At 45.4% G+C, this 27836-nt stretch overlaps 1 protein-coding gene across 1 annotated transcript; it reads right to left on the reverse strand.

The window, feature by feature from the left end:
* Nucleotides 1-2105: 2105 nt before the first annotated feature.
* LOC125451091 (coiled-coil domain-containing protein 80-like) lies at nt 2106-27654 on the reverse strand (the record flags this gene model as incomplete). The annotated part of the gene is made up of 7 exons (XM_048527801.2): nt 2106-2599; nt 3387-3467; nt 14042-14145; nt 16655-16806; nt 18906-19039; nt 19760-19916; nt 25675-27654. Coding segments are annotated over 7 exons (2892 nt in total), but the record flags the coding sequence as incomplete, so codon positions are not given.
* Between the last annotated feature and the right edge of the window lie 182 nt (nt 27655-27836).

Raw genomic sequence — 27836 nt, forward strand, 5'->3', positions numbered from 1 at the left:
ATAAAATCATGCTGACTACCCACAATCAATTTTTGCCTCTTAAATGTCCATAAATCTTATCTCCTATAATCACCTCCAACAATTTACCCATAACTGAAGTCAGACTCATAGGTCAATAGTTCCCAGTGTCTCCTAACAATCTTTCTTAAATAAAGGTACAACATTAGCCACCCTCCAGTCATCAGGTACCTCGCCCATAGTTATTGACAATGCAAATATTTCTGCAAGGTGTCTCACAATTTCCTCCCTTACTTCCCACAATGTTCTGGGATACATTAGATCAGGTTCCGGAGATTTTTCCACTTTTATTCAAAATGTAATTCCATGATATCTGATTCCAGCTTCTGCCTCTCAAAGTGCAAAGTGAATTCAATCATATTATGGTCACTGTCCCCGAGAGATTCCTTCACCTTCAGCTCCCTGATCACGTCTGCCTCATTACACATCACCAAATCCTGAAGTGCCTTCTGGGCTCTACTGCAAGCTGGTCCAAAAAAAACCATCCCACAGACATACCACGTATTCCTTTCCTTGAGATCCGCTACCAATCTGATTTTTCCAGTCCGCCCGCAAATTGCAGTACCCTTCATGACTGTTGTAATCATGCCTTTCTTAAATGCCTTTTGTGTTTCCTTGGTTATTTTCTTCCCTACCTCCTGACTACTGCTACGAGGCCTGTATACAATCAGGGTCTTTTTTCCCCTGTGATTCCTCAACCCTACCAACACATATTCTATGCATTTTGACTCTATATCACATTTTGCTTTCAATTTCATTTCATTTCTTACTGGAAGCCAATCTGTCCCCCTGCCATCTGCCTGTCCTTTCAACAGGACATGAATCTTTGGATATTTAGCTCTCAGCCCTGATCCCCTTACTGCCACCTTTGAGAATAGATTCAGGAAGCATATCGCAGGGGGAGTCAGAAATTCTGATCACCCGCAAAGCTGTTAATGTTAGGGGTCAATTGAAATCTTTAATACTGAGTTTTGTTAGATACGATTATCAAGGGATGTAAGACAAAGCTGGATAAACAGAGTTTTGGTACAGACCAGTCATAATCGAACTAAGTGGCAGATCAGGCTTATGAGAATGTTTTTAATTCCTTCACCGGGTGAGGGTGTTACTGGCTAGGCCAGCATTTATTGCCCAGAGAGCAGTTCAGAGTCAACCACATTGCTGTGGGTCTGGAGTCACATGTAGGTCAGACCACGTAAGGATGGCAGTTTCCTTCCCTAAAGGACATTAGTGAACCAGATGGGTTTTTCTGACAATCAGCAATGGATTCATGGTCATTATTAGACTCTTAATTCCATTTATTTATTGACTTCAAATTCCACGATCTGCTGTGGTAGAATTCAAACCCAGAACATTACCTGGGTCTCTGGATTAACAGTCCAACGATAATGCCACTAGGCCATTGCCTCCCCTCAAATCGTCTGCTCCAGTTTTGAACATTAGGAAAGGTATGCTTTCAGTACAGGAAGGAGGGAGAATTTGTAGGATTATTTTTTATTCACTTGTGGGATGTAGGCTTCACTGGCTAGGCCAGCATCTATTGCCTAGCCTGCAGTCAGCCACATTACTAGGGGTCGGGAGTCATATGTATTTCAGATCAGGGTATGAATGACTGGTTCCCTTCCCTGAACACAGTTTTGAACCAGAGGAGACTTTACAACAATTGACAATAGTTACATGGTCACCATTAGACTAGCTTTTAATGCTAAAGTTTTATTGAATTCAAATTTTACTATCTGGCATGATGGGATTGAAACCCATTTCCCCATTAGCCTAGGGTTCTCAGTAACTAGCCCAGTGAGATTGCTGCTCCATCACTGCCTTCCCACCAAATGGGGTATTTGGAACTGAGAAGAAAGTTTGGAACAGCAACAATCGTTGCTGGAACCAGTAGCATATATAGACAAGATAGACATTGGTAACAAAGCTGAGAAGTAATCATCTATTACCATCCTGCTTTTATTTATGGCTGGTCCAGTGAGGCAGGGTGATGCAGGCATCGCTGCAAATACGGGAGCAAGTCTTACGTCTTATGTCTTTAAGTGTTGCTGAAAGAAAAATATTAAGCACCAAAAAGGCAACTTAGCTCATTAGGGGAGCTACTGTATTGGTTATTGCAGCACAACCACCCTAACAAGTACAAAGTGCAGTACCATGTAATAACATTGACATTGTAAACTGTCCAATGCATATTGCTGATATAAACTGACTATATATTTAAAACAAAGTTCATATCACTGGTGACTTGTAATTGCAATCAAAGTCTCAGATGAGAATTATTTCCTATTACGGTGACGCTATCCATGCTCAGGGTATCCACGATAACTGGGGGAGTAGTCATCGTCCTGGCAGGAGATTCCCAGTGTTTCTTGAAGCTGCATCTCCTCCTGCCTCAGCTGCATGGAGTCCACCAGCTCATAAATGGTCGCCAGCGACCAGACGGGTGTCAAGTACCAGGAGTTGATGGTGCCGTCTTTACCGATGAGGAACAGCATAAAGTGCTCCTCACTGATCTGGAAGTGTTCACGAAGGCCTTTCGCCACCATTGAGGAAAGCTCCTCTGTATCCACTTCAGCTCTTCCTATATTCAGCAAATTAAAGTACACATTTCAACAAACAAAGCTGTTGCTACTCTCATCACTCGCGCAAAGCTGCTTACCCTCCTGCTTCAAGGTGACTGATTCAAGAAAGGACTGCTGAACAAACTCAACTTCAGAGCTTGAGCTCACGGCCTCAGCTCACACTCCTTTCCAGCAGTAAAACAGTCCTACATTGTTGGAGGTGCTATCTTTCTGGTTTGTTTGTTAAGACAGGAGTGTGATGGAATACTCCCCACTTGCCCGGATGGGTGCAGCCCCAACAACACTCAAGCAGTTTGACATTATCCAGGACAAAGCAGCCCACTTGAATGGCTCTACATCCACAAGCGTCCACTCCCTCCACCACCGATGCTTAGTAGCAGCAGTGTGTACTATTTACAAGATGCACTGCAGAAATTCACCAAAACCACTTCAACAGCACCTTTCAATGACTGCAACCATCTAGAAGGACAAGGGTAGCAGACCCCGTCTGCAGGTTCCCCTCCAATACACTGACATCCTGACTTTGCCATCCCTTCAGTGTCGCTGGGTCAAAATCCTGGAACTCCCTCCCTAAGGGCATTGTGGATCTACCTATAGCACATGATAGCAGCGGTTCAAGAAGGCAGCTCATCACCACCTTCTCAAGGGGCAACTAGGAATGGGTCATAAATGCTGGCCCAGTCAGTGACCCCAATGTCCCATGGGTGAATTAAAAAAGTTGTAATCCAAAATGAGCAATCTGAATTTAGCATATGAACTAATATGTGATGGAACAAATGCTCTTACCATTCAATGGAAACACTTCCATAGACCCTGAAACATCTTCACCTGATCCCACCAACTTCAATAGGGTAAAGTGGCGAATTCCTGATCAAATACACAACATTTAATAAATTTTACTCTTACTTTCATTTCTAAGAAGATATCTGTAAGATTGACATAATTTTGACTTAGGACTGAGTGCTTACAGTCGGTCAAAAGAAAAGAAAAAATAAAAAAATGTATTTTGTACAAATCTAATGTTATTTGAGTTGGCAATTTAAAAAAATCTAAAGTCTGGGGTTGCCAGTCTTAAGCTGGGTTTTTATTGAGACCTCCAAAGGAAGAGAAGCTGGGTTGATTTAAGGAGCTCAAAACAGTTCCTCATTCGGTGTGTCAGCTAGACCTCCTGCATTAGAGCAAATAAAACTATCCAACTTTACTGGCCCAGACTTGATAGGCTGAAGGGCCTTTTTCTATGTTATGCACATTCTGACTTTGGAGTGACTAACAACAGAATGCCGGATTTTGCCGATTAAGGAAGAGAGAGAAAGGAAAAGAGGTGCACTATGGTTTTTGTTTTGTTTATAAGAACTTTCAGCCTCTGAGTATTGATTGTTCCTCTAGTACAGGAGAAAAAGTCAGTTATTGTTCAGTATCCGATCAGTAAGTGATTAAAGTTTATTCTATTTCTATGTTTCAACATAGTGTAGCAACTGGCAGTAAGGTTAATAAAATATTTTTTTTAAAAAAGAACTAAGTATATTAATGGAAATATTAATTTGAACACATTAAGGATAGCAGGACAAGTGATACGTCCAACTGCAGCTTGTGGGAGTTCCTCGATGCCAGTTTGTTCCAGAGTAAACACTCTGACAACAAATGTAAAGTCGAAATAGTTTGGGATCAGAGTTTATGATCTGGTCGCTGAACAAAAGTCAATTTGACACATCAGGGTTGGGGGAACGTTACCTTGATTCTTTGTACTACATGGTACTCAGACTTCTTAGAGGGTCTGATTTGGTCAATGCTCAGATACAGGTGACAGAATGAGTCAGGTAAGGGGAAAGAGAGCAGGAGCTTCAAGCTTTGCAATTCCCCAGCATACATGAGGTTCATTCAGCTTGTGTGGATGAGCTAGCTGACCACAGCACAATGGTACAGGAAGCTATCCAGGAGGTGGAACTACAAAGGAATGTAGAGGTTATAGAATCATACAGCACAGAACGAGGCCCTTCGGCCCACCATGTCTATACCAACCCACAAACATCGAACTACACTAATCCCATTTAGCCACACTTGGTCCATAGCCAACTATGCCTTGGCTTTTTAAGTGCTCATCTAGACGTCTTTTACATGTTGTGAAAGTATCTATGTCCACTACCCTCTCAGGTAGCACATTCCATATATAGCTACCGTCCGGGAGAAGAAAATTCCTTCTCATATCTCCTCTAAATCACTTGCTCCGAAGCTTAAACATGTATGCAATGGGAAAGAGATTCTCACAATCTACCCTGTCTCTGCCTCTCATAATTTCCTATCCCTCAATCAGATTCCCTCTCAGCCTCCTCTGCTCCAAGGAAAACAAAGCCATCCTATCCATAGCTAAGACTTTCCATACCAGACAACATCCTGGTGAATATTCTCTGCATCCTCACTAAGGCAATCAAGTTCTTCCAATTGTGTGGAGACCAGAACTGCACACAGTATTCCACCTGCGGCTTATCCAATGTTTTATGAAGTTGTAGCAAGGCTTTCTTGCTGCTTTGTTCTGCACCTAATGCAGGCAAGCATTCTGTATGCCTTCTTCACCACCCTGTCAATTTGCACTGACACCTTCGGGGATCTATGGACTTGTTCACCAACTTCCCTTTGTTCCTCAGTGCTCACTAGGGACCTACCATTCTTTGTGTGTGTCCTCCCGTTCCCTTCCCTGTCAGATCTCCGAAAATGCATCACCTTGCACATGTTGGGATTAAACTCTACCTGCCATTTCTCTGCCCAATTTCTCACCTGATCAATATCAAACTGTAACCTGAGACCATCCCCCACAGTATCAACAACACCTCCAATTTCCACGTCATATGCAAGCTTACTAACTATATCTTCTGCATTCAAACCCAAGTTGTTAATGTACATAACAAACAGTGAGGTTCCTGCACCAAACCCTGTGGTACACCATTGGTCACAGGCTTCTGGTTACAAAACAACCCTCCACCATCACTCTTTACCACATGTTTGTGAACTAATCGGGATCCAGTTTGCCAACTCGCATTCAATCCCATCAGCTCCTACCTACTAGACCAGCCTTCCGTCTTGGGCCTTGTCAAAGGCCTTCCTGAAGTCCATGAAAACTACATCAGCTGCACTACCCTCATCAATACACTGGTAGTAGTCAAGAGTACAATGACAGGGGTTAACACTGTTCTCTGCAGCCAAAGCTGAGAATGCAGACGCATTATTAAAAAATAAAGCAAAGCACTAGGATAAGTTCAAGGTAATCTAGCAGAGTCCGCACGGTTTGTGAGAACAAAATCACTTTTGAACAAATTAAAGTTCTTAAAAAGGAGTAGGTGAGGACTTTATGACGGGTGGTAAGTGTCACTGAGGGGAGCGGGTGGGGGCCCCGTGGCAGTGTCACTGAGGGGAGCGGGTGGGGGCCCCGTGGCAGTGTCACTGAGGGGAGCGGGTGGGGGCCCCGTGACAGTGTCACTGAGGGGAGCGGGTGGGGGCCCCGTGACAGTGTCACTGAGGGGAGCGGGTGGGGGCCCCGTGACAGTGTCACTGAGGGGAGCGGGTGGGGGCCCCGTGACAGTGTCACTGAGGGGAGCGGGTGGGGGCCCCGTGACAGTGTCACTGAGGGGAGCGGGTGGGGGCCCCGTGACAGTGTCACTGAGGGGAGCGGGTGGGGGCCCCGTGACAGTGTCACTGAGGGGAGCGGGTGGGGGCCCCGTGACAGTGTCACTGAGGGGAGCGGGTGGGGGCCCCGTGACAGTGTCACTGAGGGGAGCGGGTGGGGGCCCCGTGACAGTGTCACTGAGGGGAGCGGGTGGGGGCCCCGTGACAGTGTCACTGAGGGGAGCGGGTGGGGGCCCCGTGACAGTGTCACTGAGGGGAGCGGGTGGGGGCCCCGTGACAGTGTCACTGAGGGGAGCGGGTGGGGGCCCCGTGGCAGTGTCACTGAGGGGAGCGGGTGGGGGCCCCGTGGCAGTGTCACTGAGGGGAGCGGGTGGGGACCCCGTGGCAGTGTCACTGAGGGGAGCGGGTGGGGACCCCGTGGCAGTGTCACTGAGGGGAGCGGGTGGGGACCCCGTGGCAGTGTCACTGAGGGGAGCGGGTGGGGACCCCGTGGCAGTGTCACTGAGGGGAGCGGGTGGGGACCCCGTGGCAGTGTCACTGAGGGGAGCGGGTGGGGACCCTGTGGCAGTGTCACTGAGGGGAGCGGGTGGGGACCCCATGGCAGTGTCACTGAGGGGAGCGGGTGGGGACCCCATGGCAGTGTCACTGAGGGGAGCGGGAGAGGTCCCTGTGATGGGCCGTCAGTGTCACTGAGAGGAGTGGATGAGTTGAGGCTGCCAAGCATGGGGCAAGGTGAGGGCTCTACTATCTACCTCATATTCTTTAGGGTAGAGGCAGTGAGAAGTGAGCAAGTTAAGGGTAAATTTATATAAGGTAGCACCGCCCAGAAGAATGATCCTCATGTGCAATGTGGCCAGTCAGGCACACTGCCTGTGTCCAAATGACAATGTGAGCTGCACGTTTACCCACAGAAACATAGAAAACACAGACTCTAGGAGAAGGCGGCCATTTGGCCCTTAAAGCCTGCGCCACTATTCATTCTGATCATATCCGATCACCAACTCAAGAGTCTGTTGCTGCTTTTCTCCACTATCCTTTGATCCCTTTAGCCCCAGGTGCTGTATCCTTAATATCATACAGTGTTTTGGCCTCAGCTGCTTTCTGTGATAGTGAGTTCCTCGCCACTTACCAGGTGAAGACATTTCTCCTCATTTCAGTCCGAAGTGATTTACCCTGCATCTTTTTACTGGGACCCCAACATCAGGAAACTGCATTTACCCTCTCTTAAAGAACAAAGAAACCTACAGCTCAGGAACAGGCCCTTCGCCCCCTCCAAGCCTGCGCCGATCAAGATCCTCTGTCTAACCTGTCATCCATTTTCTAAGGGTCCGTTTCCATTTGATCCCTGCCCATCCATGTACCTGTCCAGATACATCTTAAAAGACACTATCGTGTCTGCGTCTACCACCTCCGCTGGCAACACGTTCCAGGCACCCACCACCCTCTGTGTAAAGAACTTTCCATGTATATCTCCCTTAAACTTTCCTCCTCTCACTTTGAACTCATGACCCCTAGTTATTGAGTCCCCGACTCTGGGAAAAAGCTCCTTGCGATTCACCCTGTCTATCCCCCTCATGATTTTGTAGACCTCAATCAGGTCCCCCCTCAATCTCTGTCTTTCTAATGAAAATAATCCTAATCTACTCAACCTCTCTTCATAGTTAGCGCCCTCCATACCAGGCAACATCCTGGTGAACCTCCCCTGCACCCTCTCCAAAGCATCCACATCCGTTTGGGAATGTGGCGACCAGAACTGTACACAGTACTCCAAATGTGGCCGAACCAAAATCCTACACAACTGCAACATGACCTGCCAACTTTTGTACTCAATACCCCGTCCCATGAAGGAAAGCATGCCATATGCCGCCTTGACCACCCCCTATTGACCTGTGTTGTCACCTTCAGGGAACAATGGACCTGAACAGCCAGATCTCGCTGTTCATCAATTTTCCCTAGGACTTTTCCATTTACCGTATAGTTCGCCCTTGAATTTGATCTTCCAAAATGAATCACCTCGCATTTGTCCGGATTGAACTCCATCTGCCATTTATCTGCCCAACTCTCCAGTCTATCTATATTCTGCTGTAATCTCTGACAGTCCCCTTCACTATCTACTACTCCACCAATCTTAGTGTCATCTGCAAACTTGCTGATCAGACCACCTCCACCTTCCACCAAATCATTTACCGGAAGATTGGAGGGAGGCAAATGTTTACTGGAAGATTGGAGGGAGGCAAATGTTGTTCCTCTTTTCAAGAAAGGGAATAGGGAAATCCCTGGAAATTACAGACCAGTCAGTCTTACGTCTGTGGTCAGCAAGGTTTTGGAAAGAATTCTGAGGGATAGGATTTATGACTTTTGGAAAAGCATAGCGTGATTAAAGGGAGTCAGGATGGCTTTGTGAGGGGTAGGTCATGCCTTACAAATCTTATTGAGTTCTTTGAGGAAGTCACGAGACAGGTTGACAAGGGTCAAGCGGTGGATGTGGTGTACATGGACTTCAGCAAGGCATTTGATAAGGTTCCCCATGACAGGCTCATTCATAAAGTCAGGAGGTATGGGATACAGGGTGATTTGGCTGTCTGGATTCAGAATTGGTTGGCTGACAGGAGGCAGTGTGTTTGTAGATGGTAAGTATTCTGCCTGGAGGTCAGTGAGTGGTGTCCCCACAGGGCTCTGTTCTTGGGCCTCTGCTCTTCGTAGTTTTTATAAATGACTTGGATGAGGAGGTTGAGGGGTGGGTTAGTATGTTTGCTGATGACACAAAGGTTGGAGGTGCCGTTGATAGTATCGAAGGCTATTGCTGGCTTCAGCAAGACATTGACAGTATGCAGAGGTGGGCTGAGAAACGGCAGATGGAGTTCCACCTGGATAAATGTGAAGTGATGCATTTTGGAAGGTCGAACTTAAATGCTGAATATAGGATTAAAGGCAGGATTCTCGGCAGTGTGGAGGAACAGCGGGATCTTGGTGTTCAAGTGCATAGCTCCCTCAAAGTTGCCACCCAGGTGGATAAGGTTGTTAGGAAAGCATATGGTGTTTTGGCTTTCATTAACAGGGGGATCGAGTTTAAGAGCCGCAAGGTTATGCTGCAGCTCTACAAAACCCTGGTGAGACCACACTTGGAATATTGTGTCCAGTTCTGGTCGCCCTATTATGGGAAAGATGTGGAGGCTTTGGAGAGGGTGCAAAGGAGGTTTACGAGGATGCTGCCTGGACTTGAGGGCTTGTCTTACGAGGAGAGGTTGACTGAGCTCGGACTTTTCTCTCTGGAGAGAAGGAGGAAGAGAGGTGACCTGATCGAGGTGTACAAGGTAATGAGAGGCTTGGATAGAGTCGATAGCCAGAGGCTTTTCCCCAGGGCAGGGTTGACTGCCACGAGGGGTCATAGTTTTAAGGTGTTAGGAGGAAGGTATAGAGGAGACATCAGAGGGAGGTTCTTCACCCAGAGAGTTGTGAGCGCATGGAATAGTTTGCCAGTGGTAGTCGTGGAAGCGGAGCCATTAGTGACATTTAAACGACTGCTGGACATGCACATGGACAGCAGTGAATTGAGGGGAATGTAGGTTAGGTTATTTTATTTTTGGATTAGGATTAATCCGCGGCACAACATCTTGGGCCGAAGGGCCTGTACTGTGCTGTACTTTTCTATGTTCTATGTTCTAAATCACAAACAACAGTGGTCCCAGCACAGATCCATGAGAAACTCCCTTCTACTACTACTCTCTGTCTCCTGTTGCCCAGCCAGTTTTTTATCCATCTCATTAGCACACCCTGGACTTCACTTTCTCCATCAGCCTGCCATGGGGAACCTTATCAAATGCCTTAATGAAGTCCATGTATATTACATCTACAGCCTTTCCCTCATCAATCAACTTTGTCACGTCCTCAAAGAATTCTATTAAGTTGCTTAGACATGACCTTCCCAGCACAAAACCATGCTGCCTATCACTGATAAGCCCATTTTCTTCCAAGTGGGAATAGATCCTACCCCTCAGCGTCTTCTCCAGTAGCTTCCCTCCCACTGATGTCAGGTTCACCTGCCGATAATTACCTGGATTATCCTTGCTACCCTTCTTAAACAAGGGACAACATTAGCAAGTCTCCAGTCCTCCGGGACCTCACCCGTGTCCAAGGATGCTGCAAAGATATCTGTTAGGGCCCCGGCTATTTCCTCTCTTGCTTCCCTCAGAACCTGGGATAGATCCCATCTGGACCTGGGGACTTATCCACCTTAATGTCTTTTAGGATACCTAACACTTCCTCCTTCCTAATGTCAACTTGACCTAGACTAAGCAAACATCTATCCCTAACCTCAACATCCATCATGTCCCTCTCCTTGGTGAATACCGATGCAAAGTACTCGTTAAGAATGTCACCCGTTTTCTCTGACTCAGCACATAACTTTCCTTCTTTCTCCTTAAGTGGGCCAATTCTTTCTCTAGTTACCCTCTTGCCCTTTATATATGAATAAAAGGCTTTGGGATTTTCCTTAACCATGGTCGCCAGCAATATCTCATGTCCTCTCTTAGCCCTCTTAATGCCTCGTTTCAGATTCGCTCCACATTCCCGATATTCTTGCAAAGCTTCGTCTGTCTTCAGTCGCCTAGACCTCATGTATGCTTCCGTTTTCCTCTTGGCTAGTCTCACAATTTCACCTGTCATCCATGGTTTCCTAATCTTGCCTTTTCTATTCCTCATTTTCACAGGAACATGTCTCTCCTGCACGCTGATCAACCTCTCCTTAAAAGCCTCCCACATATCAAATGTGGATTTACCTTCAAACAGTTTCTCCCAATCTACATTCCTCAGATCCTGCTGAATCTTGGTATACTTGGCCTTCCCCCAGTTTAGAACTCTTCCTTTAGGACCACTCCCATCCTTGTCCATGAATATTTTAAAACTTACGGAATTGTGGTCACTATTTCCAAAGTAGTCCCCTACTGTAATATCAACCACCTGGCCGGGTTCAGTCCCCAACGCCAGGTCCAGTATGGCCCCTTCCCGAGCTGGACTACATACATACTGCTCTAGAAAACCCTCCTGGACACACCTTACAAATTCTGCTCCATCTTGACCCTTAACACTAAGTGAATCCCAGTCAATGTCGGGAAAATTAAAATCTCCCATCACCACCACCCTGTTGCTCCTACACCTTTCCATTTTCTGTTCACATATTTGTACCTCTATCTCACGCTCACTGTTGGGAGGCCTGTAGTACAGCCCCAGCATTGTTACTGCGTCCTTCCTATTTCTGAGTTCTACCCATATTGCCTCACTGCTTGAGTCCTCCGTGGGGCCCTCCTTCAGTACAACTGTGATATCGTCTTTGGCCATTACTGCAACTCCTCCACCCCTTTTACCTCCCTCTCTATCCCGCCTGAAGCACCGATATCCTGGGACAACTAGTTGCCAGACATGCCTTTCCCTCAACCAAGTCTCAGTAATAGCAATAACATCATACCTCCAGGTACCGATCCAAGCCCTAAGCTTGTCCTGTTAGTATTTTATAGGTCTCTCTGAGCTCCCCCTCATTCTTCCAAAATCCACCAAACACAATCCTCGCTGAATAAATCATTCCTCGTACATTAGTTCCACTTTCCCAGAATGGTAAATATTTAGAACATAGAGAACATAGAACAGTACAGCACAGAACAGGCCCTTCAGCCCACAATGTTGTGCCGACCATTGATCCTCATGTATGCACCCTCAAATTTCTGTGACCATATACATGTCCAGCAGTCTCTTAAATGACCCCAATGACCTTGCTTCCACAACTGCTGCTGGCAACGCATTCCATGCTCTCACAACTCTCTGCGTAAAGAACCTGCCTCTGACATCCCCTCTATACTTTCCACCAACCAGCTTAAAACTATGACCCCTCGTGCTAGCCATTTCTGCCCTGGGAAATAGTCTCTGGCTATCAACTCTATCTATGCCTCTCATTATCTTGTATACCTCAATTAGGTCCCCTCTCCTCCTCCTTTTCTCCAATGAAAAGAGACCGAGCTCAGTCAACCTCTCTTCATAAGATAAGCCCTCCAGTCCAGGCAGCATCCTGGTAAACCTCCTCTGAACCCTCTCCAAAGCATCCACATCTTTCCTATAATAGGGCGCCCAGAACTGGACGCAGTATTCCAAGTGCGGTCTAACCAAAGTTTTATAGAGCTGCAACAAGATCTCACGACTCTTAAACTCAATCCCCCTGTTAATGAAAGCCAAAACACCATATGCTTTCTTACTGCACACACATTCTCTCTCTCTCTCTCACACACACACACTCTCTCTCTCACACACTCTCTCTCTCTCACTATCTCTCTCTCACATACACACACACACACACACTCTCTCTCTCACACACACACACACTCTCTCACACATACACATACACACACACACTCTCTCTCTCTCTCTCACACACACACACACACACACACACACACACAAAAACACACAATTTATAGATAGGCAGTCTCAATATGGCATTCTACTTTAGAAATAAAACCAGTCTGACTCCAAAGCAAAACACAAACAGATACTAATTAAGGCCTCACGCCTAACATGCACTGTCTGACCTAAAATGTCATCTCTTCTTTACACTGATAAAACCTTTAGTTTTCTCAGGACAGTGACTTGTAAGGAATTCGGGGATTTACATACACATATTAATCCATTAAAACCTTCTAGCTGATTAAAGATTTAACAGCATCTCAGGTTTGTTTAATACATTCTGATCTGTGGTGTGACCTTTTGATCTCTAACTTATAAATTCTGTGTATGAAACTGCATCTCACCAACGCCTAAAGAAGGAGCAGAGCTCTGAGAGCTTGTGTTTTCAAATAAACTTGTTGGACTGTAGCCTGGTGCTGTCCGATTTCTGATCTTGTCCACCCCAGTCCAACACTGACACCTCCACATCATCATTGCACTATAGCAAGAACATCCTTCCTCAGATAAGACCAAGCGATAACACAGTGTGGAGCTGGAGGAACACAGCAGGCCAGGCAGCATCAGGGGAGCAGAAATTTTCCTGCTCCTCTGATGCTGCTTGGCCTGCTGTGTTCCTCCAGCTCTACACTGTGTTATCTCTGATTCCAGCATCTGCAGTTCTTACTATCTCTCAGCTAAGACCAAACTACCTACAATATTTCAGATGTGGTCCAGGCCCTGTATAATTGCAGGAAGACATTCCTACTCCTGTACTTGAATCCTTTCACTGTGAAGACCAACATGCTGTTTAACTTCTTCACCACCTGCTGCACCTGCACGCTTACTCTCAGCAACCGGTGTACAAGGACACTGAGATCTCACTCCCCTCTCTCAATTTATAGCCATTCAGATAATAAACTGCCTTCCCGAATTTTGCTACCAAAGTGGATAACTTCTCATCTATCTGCATCTGCCATGTATTTTCCCACTCACTCAACTTGTCCAAATCATACTGAAGTATCTCAGCATCCTCCTCACAGCTCACTGTCCCACCCAGCTTTGTGTCATACGCAATGGTGGGGATATTACATTTAGTTTTCTCACTTAAATCACTAACATATAATGTGAATAACTGAAATTCGAGCACTGATCCCAGCAGTACCCCACTAACACTGGCTGCCGTGCAGAAAATGACCCATTTACTCCTACTTTTTGTTTCCTGTCTGCCAAACAGCTTTCTGTCCATCTCGTGGATGTGCAGTGTCTAAATCCTCTAACACTCCCATGAACTGGCACATAATCTCTTTGAGAGAAAATAAACAAAATGGGTGCCCTCTCTGCCACTGGGCTACAAAGTGAAAGGAGGTGGAGGGCATAATGCTGAAATAACTTACCCAGATTGCAGGCCTGGCCATGTAACGCTATGAGCTGTTGTTGAAATGCCCATTCTTCTTCAGAAGGAGAGGAAATTATTAACATTCTCCGTTTCCACAGCAACCTAAGAATCACATTGTCAATGTGAATTGCACATACCCCATCAATAGATATTTTTCTTTCAAATTACATTGGAGTAGTGGAACATTGGAGTAGTTATACAAGTTCCAGCACTTCTAGAATTGCTAGGCATGGTTTTCAGTCTAGATCATGTTGTATAATTCCAACAGATTGATAGTTTGAATGTGAGTCAGCCAGGCTGTGACTTGGTTTGGAACAAAACATACAAACAAATGGATTCCATGTTAATACACACAGTGAAGCAGCTGGCTTTACATTCTTTTCTTTCCTTAGGGCATTGAGCCCTTGTTAATGTACAATTAGTGGATCTCACATACCTCGGCGGGGTTTGGCTGGACAGCTGCAGAGTAACACCAATAGCGCAGGTTCAATTCCTTTACTGTTTAAGGTCACCATGAAGGTTCTACATTCTCAACCTCGTCCCTTGCCTGAGGTATAGTGACCCTCAAATTAAACTCATGACCAGTTGTCTCTCTCTAATGAGAGAGCAACCCCTTTGGAAAATGGCAGCGTTACTTTAACTTCTGTCTTTTTATGTATTTGGAGCAGTGAGCACTGGAATCTAAGGAGCATGATAACTACACTTGATCATTAACGTACAGACTATTGCAGTGATACAGACAATATAAGCATTAGGATTAAAAATCCTTGAAAACACAGCCTTAACCCATTAAGGCTTCAAGGTGAGTTGCCATGTTAGTACATCACCCTTACACTTCTGGCTTCAGTGCCACATCCAGGTCACATTTAAAGCATTCAAATTCATTACTGACAGTGGCAACTGGTTTGAATGTGTTATAAATAAGTAATACATGGGATATATGGAGAAGCTGATGTGGTATTTACTGGGTTAGTAACTAACACGACAAGGCTAAGGTTCTGGAGAAGGTTTCAAATTCTTTCACAGCAACTGGTGAAATCCAAATTCAATTAATAATAACATGCAATTGACTGTGGTACTTGGTAATAGGTGACCATGATGACTAGCATCAATTTATTTTTTCTAAAAGCCCACCTGGTTCATTAATATCCTTTCAGGAGGGAAATCTCCCTTCCTTACCTGGTCTGGCCGACAAGTGATTCCAGACCAAGCAATGTGTGTGACTCTTACCTCTCAAATGCCTGAGCCACGTGCTCAGTTCAACGGTAATTAGGAATGAGCAACAAATAACACCATAAGATGTAGGAGCAGAAGAAGGCCATCCAGCCCATTGAATCTGTTCCACCTTTCAATGAAATCATGGCTGGTCTGATAATCCTCCATTTTTCTAGCTTTTTTCCCAGAATCCTTGATTCACCTACCAATTAAAAGTGTCTATCCCAGCCTTAAATATATTTACCGATCCAGACTCCACAGCCCTCTGTGGTAAGGAATTCCTTAGGTTCACTACCCTCTGACAGAAAACAAAAATCCTCCTCATTTCTATCTTAAGTGGTCAACCCCTTATTCTGAGATGATACCTTCTGGTCCTAGCCTCTCTCACAAGGGGAAACAATTCCACAGCATGTATCCCGTTAAACCCCCTAAGAATCTCATATATTTCAATATGTTCTCCTCTCTTTCTTCTAAATTCCAATGAATACTAGCCCAGTCTGCTCAAAATCTCCTCAAAAGGAAAATCTCTCCATACCCAGAATCAACCTGGTGAACTTTATCTGGACCACCCTCAATGCAAGTATTTCTTTCTTTAGCTAAGAAAGGGCCAAAATTGTTCACAGTATTCCAGTTGTGGGCTGACTACTGCCTTGTGCAGTTTTAGCAAAATCTCCCTAATTTTATATTCCATTCCATTTGAAATTAAGGTCAGTGGTCCACTTGCCGTCCCCATTACCCACTCAACTTGGAGTGGGTAAGAGTGTACATGGGGTTGTGGGAGGGGTGGAGGGGGATTAAATGGGTGCGTAGGGTCAGTGATGGGAGGAGAGTGTACACAGGCCTGTGGGAGGGGGGTTAAATGGGTGGGTAGGGTCAGTGGTGGGGGGAGAGTGTACACAGGGCTGTGGGAGGGGATTAAATGGGTGGGTAGGATCAGTGATGGGAGGAGAGTGTACATAAGCCTGTGGGAGGGGTGTTAAATGGGATGTTAGGGTCAGTGACGGGGAAAGAGTGTACATGGTGCTGTGGGAGGAGGGTAAATGGGTGGGGTGGTAGAGTCAGTGATGGGGGCTGAGTGTACACGGGGCTGTGGGAGGGGGATTAAATGGGTGGGTAGAGTCAATGATGGGGAGAGAGTGTACACGGGGGTGTGGATCCCCTGGGGAGGGGGTTTAAATGGAAATAGAATCTACAAAAAGATAGAGTATGAACGGGACTGTGGAGAACTGGGATTAATGGGCCTAGTAATTTTTACTTGATAGTTTCTTGTGTTTTTAGGTCACGTTAGGAAATAACAGGCGTTAATATCAAGAGCATAGATCATCCTGCAGCGCATTAAGAGTTGTATTGAGCACATATATATGTTATCTTTACTGAAGAAAACCTTTACACATACCTGGAAAGAAATTTGTTGATGTTGATCTCCCTGTTGCGTTTGATACAGGTGACACCATTCTTCTTTTCTTCCTCAATCTCTGGCCGCCTCGAGGGCAGTGTGTCCATATAATCCACAAGAATCTTAACGGGGATAGGGACATCGAAATATTGCTGGATGGGAGACAAAGCAGGAATACAAAAACAAAGCAGTTACTACATGAAAGGTGTGTTAATACTGTCCTCACTTATTGTCAATGTATAGATAAATGTTACTGCATCAGGTCATAGAACAAACTCAACAGTTACCATCTGTTAGGAGCACCAAGACCAAGCCATGGCCATTCAGCCTCTCATTACTACTCTACTGTTGATTAGATCAAGGCAGATCTAAACTTCCAATCCATTTGCCCACCTTTGCTCCAAATCACGCAACACACCTTTCCAAACAAATCTTCAACAGCTTTTGGGAGAAAAAGAACTAGACTTCCTCTATCCAATAAATGATTCCTACCTTTGAATCATAGAATCCTTACAATGTGGAAACAAGCCATTCGGCCCATCAAGCCCACACCAACGCCCCCGCCACACACCCCCTCACCCATCCCCGCAAACAGCATCCAACCCAGACTCACCTATCCTATCCCTGTAACCCTGCATTTCCCATGGCTAATCCACCCAGCCTGCACATCTCTGGACACTACGGACAATTTATCATGGCCAAACCACCTAATCTGCACATTTTTGGACTGTGAGAAAACTAAAGCACCTGGCAGAAACCCATGCAGACATGGGAGAATGTGCAAACTCCACACAGATAATCACCCACGGGTGGAATCAAACTCAGGTCCCTGGTGCTGTGAGGCAGGAGTGCTAACCACTAAGCCACTGTGCTGCCTCCAATACTCCTTAATGATCTAGCTCTAAGTTTAACAATTATGTCCCTTTGATGTGAATTCCCCACCAAAGAAAATAATTTCTTCCCTTAGCTGTGGGTCACACTGTCACCTTGGAACTAATGTAGTCAGACACTCCATTGTGGAATAAGATGGTAAACCAGGATCCAGTCTACTTTCAAAGCAGGAAGTGCTGCCGAGTTCTCCCAGGCATCCTGAACAATATTTAACTCTCAATCAATTACACTAGGGCTGATTTATCCTGTCATGATCATGTTGTGCAAAAACTGGCTGGAACCTTTTCTGCATTATAGCAGGGATCAGACTTCAAAATGTACATCACTGACACAAAGCGCTTTTGGTATGTGATCATGCAATGCACTATATAAACACAAGTCTTCGCTTTGATTTCTGTGACCTGGCCAACATTCCTCTCTTAACAAAAGACAAATAAACTATTTATTCATTTCTTAGTACTGTTTGTGGGATTCTGCAGTGTATAGGATTTTGACAATGAGGGAACATTGATTACAATTCAAGTCTGGATGATGTGTAACCTGGAGGGGGTATTGCAGGCTGTGGTGTTCCCATGCATCTGCTGGCCTCCTACTTCTACAGGGTAGAGATTGTGCATTTAGAAATGCTGCTGAAGAAGTCTTAGTGAGTTGCTACTCTGCATCTTTGAAACAGTTGACTTGCTCCTTACGTGCATCAATGGTGGAATGCAGTGAATGTGGAAGATGGTAAAATGGGGTAAATGTGGAAGGTATCACAGATAATGGGAACTGCAGATGCTGGAGAATCCAAGATAATAAAATGTGAGGCTGGATGAACACAGCAGGCCAAGCAGCATCTCAGGAGCACAAAAGCTGACGTTTCGGGCCTAGACTCTGATGAAGGGCCGAGGCCCGAAACGTCAGCTTTTGTGCTCCTGAGATGCTGCTTGGCCTGCTGTGTTCATCCAGCCTCACATTTTATTATTTTAAATGTGGAAGGTGGTGGATGAGGTTCAATCAAGCAGCTGCTTTGTCCTGGATAGTGTTGAGCTTCTTGAGTGTTGTTGGGGCTGCACCCATCCAGGCAATTGGGGAGTATTCCATCACACTCCTGACTTGTGCCTAGTAGATGGTGGGCAGGCTTTGGGGAGTCAGGAGGTGAGTTACTCACTGCAGGACTTCCAGTCTCTGACCTGCTCTTGTCATCACCATAACTATATAACTGGTCCAGTTCAGTTTATCTGTAACATGCATAAAATGCTTCAAGACATGTCTGAGAGATGATAATAATGTGCTGTATTAATGCAAGACTCTCTATTCCAAATGGATTAGAATGAAATTATTTAACATTAATATTAAAGCATAAAATGCCAGCTCTCACCTTAACTTTCATATCATAATCAACCAGAACCATAAAGAATTCATCAAATGACATCCCAAATTCTCTTCGTAGCTGCGCAATCAGATCAACATTGACAGATTCGGAAAGTGGATTTTCAAGTGCTAATTCGTTCTCTAAAATAGGGAAGTGAAAAGATATATTCAGGAAGTGTGAAGTGTGCAGTAGTTCTTTCAGTTTCTTGTCTATCCTTAAAATTCCCTAATGGTCAAGGCCATCCAGATGTACAGGGATCAAGAGTAGGCCATTCGGCCCCACAAGCCTGCTCCACTATTCAATATAATCCTGGCTGATCTGTTTGCGTTTCAAATTCCACATTAATAACCCAAGGGGACAAAAACTTCAAGGGAGTATGCCATGTACATAGGCTAATAGAAATGTGGAATTCTGTCTCTCAAAAAACTATGTGGCTGCGCTCAGTTGGAACTGAAGAGACCAAAACTGATAGATGTTATTGGCTAAAGGTTGAATGAACCATAGCAGGGTAATACAGCTGAGGTGCAATCAGCCATTATCTAACTGAATGAAAGAGAAGCTTGATGGTTAAATGACTTCCAGTTCCTAATTTTCCAGAACTTTCCCATCTGTGCTGCACACTGCAGATGAATAGTTGATTATAATCCAGCCTCTTGTAGATAGAAGGGATTGGGATAGCAGAAAGTGGCAGGATGGGGTGCTAGAAGAGAAGGGGTGTGAGAGGTTGAAGAACAAAGTATAGGAGATCTGGAGGGTTAGAATGGGAAGAAAAAGGATGAAAATGGTTAGAATTGGGTAGAGGTCGGTGGATGAACCTCTCACAAGGAGTAATGGGGAGTATTTTGTAAAGTGACACTCACCATTCTGATAATGTTCCACCGTCAGGGTGCTATTGAATTGCGAGCCCAGAATAGCAATCATACTGAATTTCCGGATGGCCAGCTGGCATATGTGTTCCAGGTACTCATCCCTTTGGTGCATGTAGAGCTTGCTGTCTTTTGTGGGTGCAGTAATAAGCTGTCAAAACACAATAAGGTGCATCACAGAAATACATCGTGCCTGAGGCAGTGGCCTGGTGAGGAATTCAGCTCAACATTTAGGACCTCTCAGCCCACTCACAACAGGAGGGCTTGCAGGTAGTATCCATGCCTCTGGGTCAGAAGATCCAGGTTCAAATCTCACTCCAGGACTTATGGGCCAAGAAACGTACATTCATAACTCAGCTGAACAGGTCAAGTATCAACTTACTAATCCTTCCAACACATGCCAACGGCAGGTGATATGAGCAGGAGAGACTCCTCGATTCACGGAAAGAAACTTGGAGACTCCATCACCACTAACCACTGTTCCAGAACTAAAACGTACATGTAAAATTTCTTCTGTGCCCTGCCAGTGGCAAATATCATGAAGGTGTGGATCAGACATGCCTTCAGGCAGACAACGCCAGAATTCTATTCGCAAACTAAATCATGCACCAATTACTCATTCAACATGTGAAATATTATTCATCATTGTGATTTGGGCATCACTGGCGAGTCTCTCCTTACTTGCCTTCGAACAGGAGGTGGTGAGATCAGTTCTTTAACCATTGCAGTCTAACATCTGTATTGTTTTAGTGATTTGATGGACATGGCTACAGAGATAAATGATGCATTTGGTGATTATCTTCCAAAATTCTTGTGATTCAGAAATGATCCCTGTGGATTGGAAGGTAGCAAATGTCATCCCACTATTTAGGAAGGGAGTGAGAGAGAAAGAGGGAACTGAAAATTTGTTAGCTTTACATCAATAAGCGGGAAAATGATAGAATTTATTATAAAAGATGTGATAAATAGACGCTTGAATAAAAATGATGTGATTAGACGGAGTTGCACAGATTCACAAATGCTAATGAGTGTTTGACGAACTTGGAATTTTTGGAAGATGTTACGAACAACATTGATATAGGAGAGGCAATGGATGTAGTATGCTTGGATTTTCAGAAGCCTTATGATAAAGTCTCCCACTACAGGCTAGAAAAATTAAAGCACATGCAGAGAGAGGTAATAAACTGACATGGATTAATGTTTGGCTACAGGTAGAAAACAGAGTAGGAATGAATAGGTTATTCCCACATTGGCACTCTGTTACTAGTTAGACCAAAACTTGAGCTCCAACCATTCAAAATGTATAGCAATGATTCGGAGGTGGGGACCAAATGTAATACATCCAAATTCATGCTGATCAAAGCTAAGTTGGGCAATGTATTATGAGGAAGATGTAAAGTGCATTCATGAAGAATTAGAAAGGCTTTCTGAATAGGCAAGAACATGACAGACACAGTGTAATGTCGAAAATGTGAGATTATTCACTTTGGTAGCAGGAATAGATGTGCAGAGAATTTTTTTTTAAACGGTAAAAGGTTGGAAGGTATAAATGTATAAAAAGACCCAGCAGCCTTTGTCAATAAGTTACTGAAGGCTAACATGCAGGAGCAGCAAACTATTAAGAAGGCTAATGTAATGTTAGTCTTTACTGCAACAAAATTTCAGTACAGTACAGAAGTAGTAAAGTCTTGCTTCAATTGTGTACAGGAGCTTAATTAGACTGCACTTGGAGTACTGTGTGCAGTTTTAGTCCCCTCCTCCCAGAAAGGATATTGTTGCCATAGAGGGAGTGCAGTGAAGATTCACCAGACTTGTTGCCAGAATGGTGGCACTGTCCTATGAGGAGAGATAGGGCAAGCTGGGTCTGTATTCTCCAAAGTTTTGAAGAATAAGAGATGATCTCATTGAACCATTCAAAATACTTAAAGGGAGAGACAGGGTAAATAGGGCAAGATATTTTTCCCGGTTGGGGAATCTAGAAGCAGGGGCACAATTTAAAGCAAAGGGGTATGCCACTTAGATCTGAGGAGATTTTTGTTTTACTCAAAAGGATTGTGAACCTTTGGAATTCTCTATCCCAGAGTGTTGTGGAAGCTCAGTTTTTGAATATGTTTAACATAGACCTGATAGATTTCTGATTACCCATGGCTGACAGGGTTATGTGGTTGTGGTGGCTAAAAGATGCTGCATTGGAAGATAAGGTTAAGGATAATCCATAGAGATCCTACAAGGACATTAAGAGCAACAGAGCAACGAGGGAGAGAAGACAGCCCCTTAAAGATAACAAATTTATCTGTGTGTGGAACCACAGGAGATGGGAGAGATACTTTGTGTCAGTTTTTACTGTGGAGAAAGACATGGGGGATGGGAACTTGGGGAAATAAATATTGATGTCTTGAAAACAGTCCACATTACAGAGAGGAGGTGCTGAAGGTCTTAAAAAACAAAGATGGATAAATCTCAGGGACTGGTCAAGTCTATCCCAGAACATTGTAAGAAGCTAGGAAAGAAATTGCAGGGCCCTAGGCAAAAGTATTTGTATCATCTACAGACACAGGTGAGGTGCTGGAGGACTGGCTAATGCTGTGCCTTTACTTAAGAAGAGCTGTAAGCAGAAGCCTGGGAACTATAGATCAGTGAATTTGACCTCAGCAGTGGGTACGTTGCTGGATGGGATTCTGACAGACAGGATTTACATGCATTTGGAGAGGCAAGGCCTGATTAGGAATAGTCAGCATGGCTTTGTGTGTTGGAGATCATGTCTCATGAAGTTGATTGAGTTTTTTGAGGAGGAACCAAAAGGATTGAAAGCAGAGTAGTAAACGTTGTCTACATGGACTTCAGTAAAGCCTTTGACAAGGTTCTGCATGGTAGACTGACTAGTGAAGTTAGATCACATGAGATTCAGGAACAGCTTGTCAACTGGATACAAAATTGTCTTCATGGTAGGAGGCAGAGGGTGGTGGTGGAGGATTGTTTTTTTGGGGTAGACGCCTATGACCAATGGTGTTCTGCAGGGATCAGTGCAGAATCCACCATTGTCTGTCATTTATATAAATGATTTGCATGAGAATTTAGGAGAAGTGCTTAATAGGTTTGCAAATGACACCAGTATTGGTGGTATTGTTGACAGTGATGAAGTTTATCTAAGATTACAAAAGGATCTTGATCAATTGGGCTAATGGGCTGAGAAGTGATAGATGGAATATAATTTGGGTAAATGTGGGGTATTGCATTTTGGTAAAGTGACCAAGGTCAGAACTTATACAGTTAATGCTAAGGCCCTAGGTAGTTTTGTCAAACAGAGAGATCTATGGGCTCAGGTACATAGTTCTTTGAAAGTTATGTCACAGGTAGTCAATGTGGTTAAGAAGGTGCTTGGCACACCTGCCTTCATTGCTCAGACCATTGGGTTTAGGGTTTGGGATGTCATGTTGAGGTTGTACAGACGTTAGTGAGGCCTCTTCTGGAGAACTATGTTTGGTTCTGGTCACCCTGTTGTACAAAGTATATTATTAAATTGGAGAGAATTCAGAAAAGATTTATGAGGGTGTTGCTGGGACTGGAGGGTTTGAGTTATAAGGAGAGGCTGGATAGGCTGGGACTTTTTCCACTGGAGCATGTGAGGTTGAGAGGTGACCTTACAGGTGTTTATAAGATCATGAGGGGCATAGGTAAGGGGAATAGCAATGTCTTTTCCCTTAGGAGAGGAGATTCAAAACTAGAGGGCATATTTTTAATATGAGGAGAGCAAAATTTAAAAGGGACCTGAGGGTGGTTCATATGTGGAATAAACTGCCAGAGGAAGTGGTAGATGTACATACAGTTATAACATTTAAAAGACATTTAGATAAGTACATAAATAGGAAAGGTTTACAGGGCCAAACGCCATCAACTGGGACTAAATTTGGTTTGGGAAACTTGGTCAGCATGAAGAAGTTGGATCAAAGGAGTTGTTCTGTACTGCATGATTCTATGAATCTATGACTAAGGCATTGAACAGTTTATGAGGATGTTGCTGGGACTGGAGGGTTTGAGTTATAAGGAGAAGCTGGATAGGTCATGATCACACTGAATGGCAGAGTCAACTTGATGGGCTGATTGGCCTAATCCGGGCTCTATGCTGCTATCACTAAGCACTCCCCAAAGTACTTCACAACCAAAAACAAAAGATGCCAAACCAACATAAAAGAAATTGAGTTTAAGAACTTGGCCAAAGGTCTCAAAGATCTCAAAACACAAGAATTTAAGGAGGGATTTCTAAAGGATGAGCCTGAGCAACAGAAGGTTTATCAACACTAAAAGGTTCAGTAGATGAAATAGGTGCTCTTTGAGGAGAGATTGAGTACATTTTTAGTAAAATGAGAGGTGCTCTCATTGTAACATAACAAATATTGCAAGTGTTTGAAAGGGTAGGTGCTGTTTGCCTTGGCTGGAAAATTTAGAACACAGGATCACCAAGAGGTTTCTTCACCCAGAAGGTTGTGAACATTTGAAACTGCCCACCTTCGGTGGTTGTGAGTGCTCAGTCATTGAATTACAGAATCCCCACATTATGGAAATAGGCCATACTGCACTGACCATACTGAGACTGCACTGAGCCTCCAAACAGCATCCCATCCTATCCCCATAACCCAGAATTTTGCATGGCTGATCCATCTAGCCTGCACATCCCTAGACACTGTGGGTAATTTAGCATGGCCAATCTATCCTAACCTGCATAAATCTGGACTGTGGAACAATACCAGAAGACCTGAAGGAATTCCCACGCAGACACAGGTGAAATAGCTCTATAGAGGCCAGTATCCTGTCACCAATTCACCCTTTATTTACACATCAGCAATCCGTGACTAAAGTTCTGCCTTTTACAGAGTCAAGCACCCTGACACTCAGCCATTTCATGTCAGCCAGGGGTCCCTGTTAATCAGCCCCAATCAGGGAACTCATATTCTATGAGGTCCACCTGGCTGACCCTGTCACAATCAGTACAACAGGGAAAACTTGCAAACACCCCCAGTTACCCAGGGCTGGAATTGAACCCAGGTCTCTACAGTTGTGAGGCAGCAGTGCTAACTACTGTTGCGTATATATGATAGAGTACATTCACAGCTAAAAGTGGGAGAGTTTGATGCTCTGAAGGAGCTAAGGGACTTTGAAATAGTGGAAGAAAGTGGATTCTAGGTAGGTGATCAGCCATAATTTTACTGAGCAGACGTGAAGGACCCATGACCTTCTCTGGTTTCAACTACGTTAATAGGCAGTGGGGGCAGGGGAATGCAGCAGAGAGTGAAATAGGACTTTTTTTGTACAGGCTTGTACTTTTACCGAAACAATGGAATGGTTCTTCCATCATTTCCCTTTCTCTCAAGTTCATTTTTTCACAAGGAAATACACAATTCACTCATGGGGGAAGGTGATAGCCTAGTGGAGATCTGGGTTTGAATCCTGCCACGGCAGATGGTGGAATTTGAATTCAATAAAAATATTTGGAATTAAGAATCTAATGATTACCAGGAATCCATTGTCGATTGCCGGAAAAATGCATCTGGTTCACTAATGTCCTTTAGGGAAGGAAACAGCCATCCTTACCTGGTCTGGCCTACATGTGACTCCAGGCCCACAGCAATGAGGTGGACTCTAACCTGCCCTCTGGGCAATAACTGCTGCCTAACCTGCGATGCCCACGTCCGGTTAATGATAAGGGGGGAAAAAAATCAGCACTGCTCATGCTGAGAAAACAAACTCGTAGTGAAATGTCAAAATACAAACTCTGCAGAAATGTCCTGTGCAGAAGTATATTCATCATCAGGATCAGCACCAGCTGCACTTCAAAACACCATCAGACTAGGCCTTTCTTGGACCCAGGTGCCCTCTGCTTCTACCCTGCCCAGGTTTTCCGAATAACTCACCAGCAATCTTCTCTTGTTCCGAAAGTTGTCTAAAAACCCCAGGAGCTCCCTGTTGTCAATCTGCTTTGAGTTTCTGGAACCATTTTTCTTGTTCTTGCGGTTTCTCCTGTTTTTCCGGCCTTTGTTTCTGACTGCTTTGTTCGAGTTACCTTCCTGCTTATTCTCCGCTTTCTTTCCTCTGGTTCGTACAGATATTGGGTTATCCTGCCTGTGACGCCCTCTCCCCTGCTCTAGTTCTGGACGCAGCTGGCTTAACTCTCCACCTGCCTTGCCTTCAATGGGCTGCACAGTGACATGAACCCTGGGGGTTTTGGGAAGTGTGGTCCTGGGGAGAGAGTCTGACCACTGGTCCATTGTTTGGTGGCTCTCAGGATTGGAGGCTGATGGTACTTGTAGGTGTGAGACATGAGACAATCCGCCAGAGGAGTTAGAGAGCCCAAGAATTCTGGTTTGAACACTGTTCCCAAGTCCTGACTCAGTGTGCTGATGTGTCAGAGCTGTAGGGAGAGTGGAAAAGTTATCCAGAGTCTGATAAGCAGAAAGACTGTCCTGAGACTGAACTGTGCTTGGGTTGGATTCAAAGATTTCTGGCCTCACAGGCTGGGCTGGAAGCAATTGAAATTGGTCCCGTTTCAGGGGGACAGCACTCTCCGGTTGGAAATCCTGCTCAGCGCCAGCTGCAGGCCTGTTAAGAAGAGCCATGGTTGAGGACCCTGGAGGTGAGCTGGTAGAATGGACCTGGGGTATGTGGTGGGTATGAGTTCTTGTCCGCAATATTTGGTTCCTATTCTGGGTAACGAGAGTCGGCCTGCGCCGGTCAGGTTTCTGGTGTTTGGCCATTAACATTTGCTGCACCTTCTTTTTGATCTGATCCATCATCTGCTGTCCTGGTGGCACTGTGGGAGACTCCCTGAGTGTATCTGCACTCCTGGGACTCTCAGCTCTTCTCTTGCCAACAGAGCTCAGGGTCGAGACTGAACCTTTCCTTTTGCCCAGTGTCCTCCTGCTGGGTGGACTGTTGCCTGGGGCTCCCCGTTTCCCGGAAGAACTGACACTCTTAGAACGGACCAGTTTCTGGGAATTGGGAGAGGCTGGTCTCAATCTGCTGTTGAGCACTGTCCTGTTGATCATTCCTCTGTTGATCATTCCCCTGTTGCCTAATCCCCTGTTCAGCATTGTCCTGTTGAGCATGGTCCTGTTGCCCATTCCTCTGTTGAGCGTTGTCCTGTTGGCCCTTCCTCTGGTGACCATCCCCCTCCTGTTGTGGAGGAACTGTCCTGAGCCCAATTTCCTGTCCCTCCCACTCTTGCACTTCAACTGTTGTCCTCTCCTGGTCACGCTCTCGATCTTCCTGAGGGGCATTTGGTCCACCGTTTCCAGCACAGCCTCCATCCTTACGGCGTACGGGAACCTCTCGTACAGTTGCATGGATTTCCTGAGCAACACCATCCCAAACTGACCCTCCTCCAGAGACAGGTGCTGCTGGATCTGTGCCGCCTCCTGGGCTCCCACCGTCTCCTCTGAGACCTCGCCTTCCTGGGAGACGGTGAGCAACTTGCCCGGGGAGGCGCTGGCCTTCTGGAACAAGATCAGGACCAAGAGGTCCCTAGCTGCCAACTGGCAGCGGAGCCGCCGGCTCTTCACGTCTATCTGCTGCTCCATCAGGCGGTATGAGTTATCCGTGGGGTCGGGGGCAGCCAGCACCAAGAGGCGGGATTTGCCGAAGAACTGGGCGAGGGCTCCCAACTTCGCTTTGGTGGCTTCCAGGGGTGGCTGACCGCTCCTCCTGTTCAGGGGGATCCCATTCCTGCCGGGATTCCCTCCTGCCCGGGGGGCAAGCGGAGCCGGGGAGCTTCCCCGCTCTGGCCTCACCTCTCCGGGGAGTTCAGGCGAACTGCCTGCCCCGGCGGCCGGCAAACAGAGCAACAGCAGAAGGCAAACCGTGCGGCCGCTCATCATTCTGTCTCCTCTCCGTCCGGATCACACACTCACTGCTAGATCATCCCGAACGAAGCCGAGAGTAAAGAAATCCCTGCCCACACCACAAATCCCTGCCCACATCCTAGACACCGCAGGAAAAAAAAGCACTTTGAATTTCCTGGTCCATTCCAGTCTTGCAACAAATGCTGTCAAATCTGGAGCAGTTTTCATTGTAGCCAGTG

Source organism: Stegostoma tigrinum, chromosome 3 (genome assembly GCF_030684315.1).
Source record: "Stegostoma tigrinum isolate sSteTig4 chromosome 3, sSteTig4.hap1, whole genome shotgun sequence".
NCBI classification, from domain to species: Eukaryota; Metazoa; Chordata; class Chondrichthyes; order Orectolobiformes; family Stegostomatidae; genus Stegostoma; species Stegostoma tigrinum.